The sequence below is a fragment of the Schistosoma mansoni genome, chromosome W (genome assembly GCF_000237925.1).
Source record: "Schistosoma mansoni strain Puerto Rico chromosome W, complete genome".
Classification (NCBI taxonomy): domain Eukaryota; kingdom Metazoa; phylum Platyhelminthes; class Trematoda; order Strigeidida; family Schistosomatidae; genus Schistosoma; species Schistosoma mansoni.
The window spans coordinates 18,779,597-18,788,969 of record NC_031502.1 but is presented as its reverse complement, the minus strand read 5'-3'; the positions used below and the strand labels follow the sequence as shown (position 1 = coordinate 18,788,969).

Genomic DNA, 9,373 nt, shown 5'->3' with positions numbered 1-9,373 from the left:
AGCCAACCATAATAATATCTAGGACAGTGAACGAATCCTCAAGGGTGGAAGCATGAAAATGAAGTAAAACGGTGTTATAAATCGTCATTTTTACTAGATTGTATCATTTAGGCAGTAAACACAGTGTCGTTTATTCGACATCTACTTTAAACGAGCTCATATTTCGGACCATTCCTATTGAACATTGAAAGCCGCCCGGTTTTTGTTTCGAGCGCGTTGCAATGGTGTTACGGACCTGTCCTGTGTACTTTACTTTATGTAGGAGAGCAACGGCTGCAGCAGTCGCTCCAAAGGACTCATGTTCAGTGCTTTCGCCATTGGAGCAAAAATTCTACCCACAAATAGGTAACCGTGAAATAGTGGGTTTCGGTAGGAATGGGATTCCTATGTATTATGATGATTTGGCGTACCCTTACCCTTCAATCAGATTTCGCAACCATACCCCTGAAGTAAAACGTTTTAGTGGGTTAACTTTCAATTAGATTGCTAAACTAAGGGAGAAAGAACAAGGGGACTGGAGTAAATTGACAACCGAAGAAGTAAAGACATTATATCGTCATAGCTTTCAACGTACTTTTGCTGAATTAGCCGCTCCAAACGGCCAATGGAAACTTGGACTAGCATATGGTTTAATTTTCATTAGTATCGGCCTTTCCTTTTACATATACATCCGTACGTTTGGTAAGTTGTGGTCATAGAACTCATAACTGTAGTTGTAATACCGCCGAAAAACGTACTCGAACTGCCTGAGTATAAAGATGCAGTTTTATACAAAAAAGTGTTCAGTCGGTCAGGATCAATTGGTGATATCTATAAGTTTGATATTTCTAAGATGCGTTGGAGAGAAGAATAACTTGTTATTAATTCGATGTAGTGTTAGATGTAACATTTGAAATAAACTGTGTTAGTACTACTTGGTCTTTAGTTATATGCTTACTTATATATAATGACGATTTGTATTTCTGCAGAAGTTCTTCAGTTTGGGGCTTCGATTTATTCGGTGCATGGCAACTGCCAGAGAGACAAAGATTGAGACTATTTTGAAAGAAAACTTCCCGAACGCTAGGCTTGTGTCTGTTTCCGACGTGAGTGGTAAGAACCAAAGGTTTTTTCTAAATTTCCGTGGCAGGTGGTTGTGGAGCTATGTTCGAAATAGTTATTGAAGCCGGAGAGTTTGCATCCTTGTCCGTTTTACAACAGCATCGAGCTGTTAAAAAGGTGTGTAACTGTGCAAGCATGTTTATTTGTTTTAGGCCTTGAGGGATGAAATAAAGGACATGCATGGACTTACGATCAAAACTAAGGCATGAAATGACTTGTCAGTCGTCTTATCATCTATATATAATATTTACTTGTTCGAAAATGTAGAAGTACTGATTTCCTATCTCAACATATGTATGTTTGCTTTTCGTGTAAAAATATTTAATTAAAGATTTGCATTTGGCTAAGAATGGTATTCTCTTTGCGGCTGGGAATTTTCGTCTGTAATGGCTATTATGAACGCCTCGATCCTTGAGAAATCAGACGAGGAGGGCATCATTTTTAACAACGCCTATGATAAATGAGAAAAACAGATGACCCTAACGAGCACTACCTGAAATTATAATTCTAGTGGTAGTTCACACGGTTCACTGAACCGAGCAGTATATTAAAGTTTAGGAATGCAGCTATGACTGTGAGTTGATGTATATGTCTACATTCATAAACTGGCAAAGGGTAGATATTTGTTAACATGCTATGCCTCGTTTCCCAGTTAGTCGTTGGGTGGTTGTCCAAACTATTATTCTAAACACTGTTTTATTCGACCTAATTTCAGAGGACTATTTGTCGTTTCTCATAAGCTGAGACTATCAGCGATCGAGACCAGTTAGATGGGATTACTTCAGTTCCCATATTCTCGCTAGAACTTAAGTCGATTTATTCTGAAACCTGACCTCCATTCTTAAAGATTTTAAGAACTAATCTATTCGAACCTACTCTCCCTAGTTTTAGATTATCCATAACCTTCCCAACTTCTTTCAATTATGTGCCTTTTGGCTTTCCGGCTTCCCTTTTGTTACTTCCTGTGGATAGCATACTAAGGATAAAGGGTCTGAAACACCAGGAAATATATCAGGAGTCGTTTTCAAAGCTTATTAGTTCCAGATATTCCCCACATGATGTGTAAACTTCTGGTGCAAGTTATCTTAAGAGCATATCGTTGATGACAGTGTAGTTGTCAAGTCAATTTCACTGAAAATATGAGTGAATGTGATCTATATTGCGAAGAGTCGTTGTGCTAAAAACCTCTAGATTGTGACTAAATTACCGTGTCATTATTGGCATATATGGTTCTGTACTTCTCTTTCCAACTATGTCTTTTATGAGGTATTTTTTATTTCTATGTAGAATTAGACTGCTGTAATCTACGTATGAGTTGATAAGTTGTAACGGGAGTTATTACCTAGCTTTACATTAGTCTTATAGGAATCCTTATTTCAGCATTGTTCGTCTGTTTAATGTTTTCAGTTTAACTTTTAATCCAGTATTGTCATTCCATATTTTCAACCACTAAAATCTTAACCCCTTGAAGCTTGTAGTTGTGATCTCTTTAATCTGAATTAAAAACTGGGATCCAGTATAGAGAGAACTCCAACTCTTGATAGTCTGCTTATCAAAGTTTCTTCTTTAAATATGAGTTGACTACTATTGCTGTCAGAAGATAGGCTAGCACTGACTTGCGATGGCGGTATACCGACTACAGTACGTTGTGTTTTCATATTCTCCCTGGCAGATGCAGACTACCTGGTTGGGGTCCGCGTGACTATCGTAACCAATGGTTGGAGACTCTGTGTGACATGGCTCAGAATCGATCACAATGGCGTAGGTGTATACACTCTTTATCTTCCCTTAAACCATGAGATTAAAACTGCTTCATAACTTTTTTCCTTCCTATACTATATCCTTATATACAATCTTTCTTTATGTACTACCTACACTAAATTAACTACTTCTATGAATCCGGTGTTCATCTTGTTGTCCTTACGAGGTATGTCAATTTGGACCGATGCATATATGTGCCTGGTCCTACGTTGTAACTGACTGACTAACTGATTCTCCCTAATAAAACCGTCACGGTTTTACTCTTGTGATTTATTGCATGGTAAGAACCGTCGACCAAGAATCGAAGTTTTCTTTGGCAACCCTACACACGTGCCCCCAAATGCCCTGGTACGGCCGAGAGTGGGGAGAGTCCGCTCTCCCTCTCGAAATGCTCTCACATGGCCACGCGAATATATAGCCTCTGCCAGGGAAGTCCTACTCACTGCCTTCTCGTGGCGGGGGTGTTGTTTACGAAATTGAGAGGACGAAGAACGAATGTCCGGCGCTTTAACCGGGTTGGTGGACATGGCGAGTCCACCTAGGGGAGCTGGAAAACCCTGATTCCAAACCAATGGTGCACACGGCCTCTAGTATCCTGAGGGAACAAATGGTGTATGAACCAATCGTTGGTCACCGGCTACCATGGGACTGCATCTCCTTACGATGCTCCACTGCCTTGTGGACTAGACCTTCAGGTCAAAGGCTCGGGGTGTGGCCCCCTAAGAAAACTACCTGCTTCGGTTTGGGCACCTGGGCAGTGTCACAGCCCTCACACAAATCGAATGAGATTTGTGAGGCGCATATTTTTCTGGTGCTTCCTTGTACCAATAAGTATGTGTTTAAATAAATATACTATTGGCTTATTAAGACAAAAAGGGACCCGCTTATTACTCTACTTCCATTTATTTGCCTGACAAACTTTCATACACAGGGTATTCATCTGTTAGGCAATTGACTGTGCCATTCCTTATCGTCCAAAACGTATCCTATATCACTGACTTAAAAAAACTCACGTTTTCTATTGAGTTTGTATTCGTATGCTTTCTGCCATTATTTACTCTTATGTCTTACCACAAATTGTAACCTGTAGCTTGGAGGAATTTCCATTTAAGTTCCCAAAGTTAGTGCTATAATTGATAACCAATTAATTGTAGCAAAAGTGACTAGGGTAGTTGTTATGCCCAGTGACAACAACAGTGTGCCTACACTATAATATACTGTGAAATTTAGTTGTGTTCATTTATATTGCTTACTTACGCCTGTACGTTCATTTGTATTACAATATACTTAATTCACTACTAAAAATTGGCACGTCGCCATTCTGAAAACAGCACTAATGTAGTACATTTAGTTGTTTATTATAAAAAAAAATAGACAACAAGTGAGGTGAAAAACTCATTAATCTGAGGCTTTTTTAGTTATTTAATTTTGCTCACTATGACTGGTTATGGTCGTAGATCGGGGTGGTACTACTCAGTGGCTTGAGATTCTGTCCGACATGGTTCAAAGAAGTCAACAGAGATCCTGTGGTAGTTTTCTTTTTCACTTTTCATAGGACTGGAGTGAGGCCCCCTAAATGAAACATAGTTCCTCAATCTTGTTAATTGAACTGTATCTGCCCAGTCAATCAAGCATAACATAGCACCTAACACATTTGTAGGTTGGTTCAAGTTTCCATAACCCACTAGTACTGTGAGACGAAATTGTGAGGGCAAATCCTAGATTAGTAGAGGTTTCTGCTACAATATACTATTCTTGATCCTTCACTCTTTTTCAGTTTTTTTCTTGATTTTACTCTCCTTTAGTTCTCATTCTTATCATTTTGCATAGCGCATACCATATCTTAGTTCCCGGTTGTGTGTATTGTGTATCGAAAAAATAAACGTAAGCAAATGAGAGAACACGACTTTGCTTGACACAAGCTTGTTTTCATGACACCCTTTGGCTTGTAGGTATAACTAATTGAACAGTGGAATAAAGAGCTAATTTGTTGTAGGTAAAGCATGATAACATCAGTAATGAAAATCCACATATATTAATGGATGCGACAAAATTCCCAAACAAGTTCAAACTATCTTTGGGTTTATACGAATATTCGTCAAGGTTAGAACGAATAGGTTGACAAAAATTGGGCGCCGAGTATAGAGAAGTCATTATGTGTGAAGAATTATATTTGAAATAGTCTCAGATATTAAAATTTAAATAATTCCAACGTTTCGTCCAGCTTACTTGTCTGGGCTTCTTCAGGGAAAATAATCAGAGAAAGTGTTTTTTTAACAATCATATCAAAATCTATACTACTTTAAGTCAATCACATTTGGATGTTGAGTTCGTCACGACACTATTATCCGTGTAGAAGTGTATGTGCAGCGATTCTGGGTGGACGAAATCTGGTTTCAGTAAGCTGGAGACATCGAACAACCCTCCGTTTCCTATTGTGATCTTCTTTGAAGTTCTCATATTCACACTTTGTCAACATAGCCTTCGTTAAACGGCATATGTTCTGCCCTAGGGGTGACGATTAGCCTATAAGCGTCCTATTTTGGAATTCAAATCTCGTTAGGCTAGTTATGTTTCATCCGTGTAATCTCAGAGACTTGCATGCAGCGAGTTATATAGTGAATCTGACTAGGCTGGAGAGTGGTCAAATGAAGCCAGGTACGATTATGCTGTGATTAACCATTGTATTTTTCGTTAAAAGTTATATGTGTTTCATCACTTGCTTGATGCACATAATTCCTTTTATAATATTGCACACAAAAAGTACCACCCCTCAACTGTAGGGACGAAACGAAGGAAGGATAGCATTGTCAATGAGTAAATGAAGGAAAACGCTATTTGAGAAAACAGAAACCACTCAGATAATGTATGCCTTTGGAAAACTTATTTCGGGGAAGTTCATCTCACTTTTATAGACAATTACAGCACGATCTTCATTGATTTTCATGTCTCGATAATATAACTGTCCACTAGTGCTGTTGATAGTTCTACTACTCTGAGATCTCACCGGGCTGCTATGGAATGGCAACTGATGCACACATTTGGGAGGTCTTACTTTACATACCAATAAATCCATAAATGATGTCTCAGGACGATCTTAGAGCGTAACAAAATCTGTGGTTGTGTACTTACTGAACCTGTAAAGTACAGCGTTTAGTAGGTTTGCACCGAGCATTAAGTTACCTTGTGTGCTGAGAAGCAGTATGAATCTGAAAGTAAACAAAGGATGGACTTACATCTAATAATGAAAGCAACTGACAACCAGAAATATGTACCTGGATTATACGCACTGAGACACGAAATAAGAAAGATTGGGTGGACACAGTTCTATTTTCGGCGAATTCATTTTTAAAGCTCTTGAGTCACAAATATATACTTCGTATTTTGTCTGGACGACATTATTTCTATTTTACAGTATTGACCTTTCGCTTTGTACGTCATGACTAATGAAATCGATAATAAGTCAAAGCAAAGAGAAATACCAACACAGGTCTTCTTTACATTCAAACAATTATTTTCAAAATACTATTCTGGTTCACTCATTGATGTACAGACTTACTTTGTATTCTTTTGATCACAATTAGATATCAAATGTCCAAAATAATCGTGCGCCTAGTCTCTTGTTATGACATATTGCACCGAGTATTTTCCCATGCTCCTGATAAACAATAAAGCAGTCGATAAACTAAACCTTCCAATCGATAGATAACTAATTCGAAAATAGTTGACTGACACTCATGAACAACGTCCAAAGATAACAGTCAATGGCTAACAAGAGAACATGTAAGAAAATAGACAGATGGAAAGTTATTTGATGGGACAACATTAATCTACTTATGTTCCCTTAATGTAACCATGCCTAGTATTGTTGAACGACATCAGCATATTCTAACCTTACAACTTGTCCCGAAAACTTCAGGCTCAAGATCCTACATATAGACGTCCAATAATTCATTATTCTTGCTGAAATAAGCGATTTCAGAATGGCTTCTCAAGTTCAGTACAGATTAGTTGAATGCGTTTTTCATGACAGATCCCATTAACGAAAGCCATGAGCACTTAGCAGTGCTAAGTGTTCTCAATCTGGTAGGGATCTGCATTTGTGTCACTACCAGTGATTATAAATATTGTAATTCGAAATGAGTGAGACGTCTGACGCTAACACAATCACCGAAGTTTGCATAAAATTCCATTGGATTTCATAACGATCCACTAAACATTTCGGTGAAAATACGGTCAAAAACCCCGAGATTTCAAATGATCTGAGGTTTTCCCCAAATACTAGTCTAATTTTGAGGAAATCCACAAAATGTTGAGGGACTTTCGAGGTTCTCTCATTACTTCATACAATTTACATAAACATTTAAGAAATCTGATTCGATTCACTGAGGAATACCGAAGAATTCTTCTGAAGACGGAGTACTCTAGTAATACTCATATTGGAGTCCCTAGGACTCCCACATACTTTGAAGGGATCTTGTGAAGTCCGTTGAGAAACCCCAGGAAATTTTACTGAGAAGTCATCTACTTTATCTATATTTGCAACGAAATCGCATGGTTTACTAATTATAGCAAAGAAAATGGTAGTCGTGGACTACTCTATATTATATCACGTGGATCCGAGAAATAGCTTGAGAATAAACAAATAAATGGACGGGTCTTGGAAGATTGAACGTGAACCTTTAAAAGTGCCACAGGTATTAAGAGTTCGACAACACCTTTATATTCGAAGTATGCCAACCCGGTCAAATCGGAAGTCAGAATTGAGGAGGTTCGGATTTATATTTGAAGGCTATCGATATCTTGTGAGGCGTTTGATCCAAGCTGGTTAACGATTGTACGGGATGCCTAGCACGCCGTACCCACTCGTGATCTGGTGCGGATGCGTAACCAAGCGACTTCAGTTAAGTGTGTCCAGTAGAAATAAAGAGGTCGACACTAGTGTCAAGGACTTACGAAACTATTTATTTGGGGGATTTATTCACTGCTACAACTCACTCCCCCTCTAATGGAGTAGTGATGACCCTAAGACGTGGACATTCAGAAGTTAAAACCAAACGAGTTTTTCGTTGGTAAACACTCTTCTGATAGCTCGTTATGTTCAGCAACATCTGGTCGTCATTCACTGATCCATGGGGCCATATAGTACATAATAGCAATGCAAAAAATGACAATGAGGATTTCGATTCATCGTACACTTCGTCGGAACTATAGGCTAGTAAGACTTACCTAACAGAAGACAAATGATATTGTTTTAAGACTGAAGACAACAGTCGCTTACTCAAAAAGGACATAGTTTACAACACAACAAACCTTTCTACAGTAACATTATTCACTAAAAGTCTGCTTGGAAAATAAATCAACGATGTCATTAAATTTACTATGACTTAGGACATTATTCCAGCAAACAATGGACGTTCGGTGTAAGCAGTCAAAATTATCAAAAAAAGATTCCAACCAGAGCAAAATTCACAGCATAATCTGGTTGTTTAATACAAATACATCATAATATAACAAATTCAATGACCATATGAACGTCAACATGACTGTTTTTACATTAGGTTTACGTGGAAACGTTGAGTATAAATCCACTTCAATACGTATAGTTGTGCTTGTGTAGTTTTGACTTCCTTAAATTGCACTATACCGGGGATTCTTAGTAAGGAAATCAATTTGAACACTTCTAATCACTATAATAATTAGTCCTGAAAATCTTTCAGCTAGAAAAGCAGTACAAAATTAATGGTACTTTACACAGAATTCCCGAAAAAAAAGTATAAGGACCATATATTTTTGACCGATGAGACCAAGATTCTATAGACACTACCAGGATTAAATAGACCAATTTTGCTCTTACACTTATTCTTGATATGTCTAGAATCTCCGCAATTATCAAGCTAAATGGACACTTCGTCCTGATTGGTCGCTAAATAGGCTGCCGAAATTATAAACGGGAGTTGAGTTTATTCCTAGTTATATAACTCACACGACTATTTTAGACGCGTCTAATAAGTATGGATGTCTAATTGTTTAAAGGATTCTAGCTCTTGTTGAAAAAAGCAATACCGACTTCAAGATCCTGAGTTTTCGTCGATAGGAATTAAATTTCACATATATTTGTCGCATCACATACTCCCAATAACTCGATGTACTGACGGACACTTCACAGTTAGGTATCAAGGCATTTCGGTGGATGACCAACTAAAAGTATATGCCACATTTTATACGCGGACAGCAATTTCACCTATGATTCAGTTTATGCTTTCTAGATAACCAGCGAATATCATTTGAGAATATATTTTACTCGAAGTGATAAATGCACCAAATGTTCTTGATAACGACTGGAGGCGAGACTAAAACTTATGGACGAGCCAATCTGAAACGTCTGAGGGACCCAAGGTCACTGTGCCAATTTCAGTACCTGATGCTCATGCACGATTGGATCACAGAGGATTCTAGAGAAGACGTGACAACTAAGAGGCTACAATGAATGGGGCTACTAAGAAGTCCC

General features: G+C 38.1%; 2 protein-coding genes across 2 annotated transcripts; both read left to right on the top strand.

Moving 5' to 3' along the window:
* Positions 1-221: 221 nt before the first annotated feature.
* On the top strand, positions 222-853 carry Smp_128610 (cytochrome-c oxidase; the record flags this gene model as incomplete). Its single annotated transcript, XM_018788866.1, has 3 exons — positions 222-449; positions 483-681; positions 714-853. The coding sequence occupies 3 exons, from the start codon at positions 222-224 to the stop codon at positions 851-853; spliced, it is 567 nt and encodes a 188-aa protein (XP_018654366.1).
* A 151-nt stretch (positions 854-1,004) lies between these two features.
* On the top strand, positions 1,005-1,310 carry Smp_012050 (bola-like protein my016; the record flags this gene model as incomplete). The annotated part of the gene is made up of 3 exons (XM_018788865.1): positions 1,005-1,092; positions 1,130-1,218; positions 1,254-1,310. The coding sequence occupies 3 exons, from the start codon at positions 1,005-1,007 to the stop codon at positions 1,308-1,310; spliced, it is 234 nt and encodes a 77-aa protein (XP_018654365.1).
* Between the last annotated feature and the right edge of the window lie 8,063 nt (positions 1,311-9,373).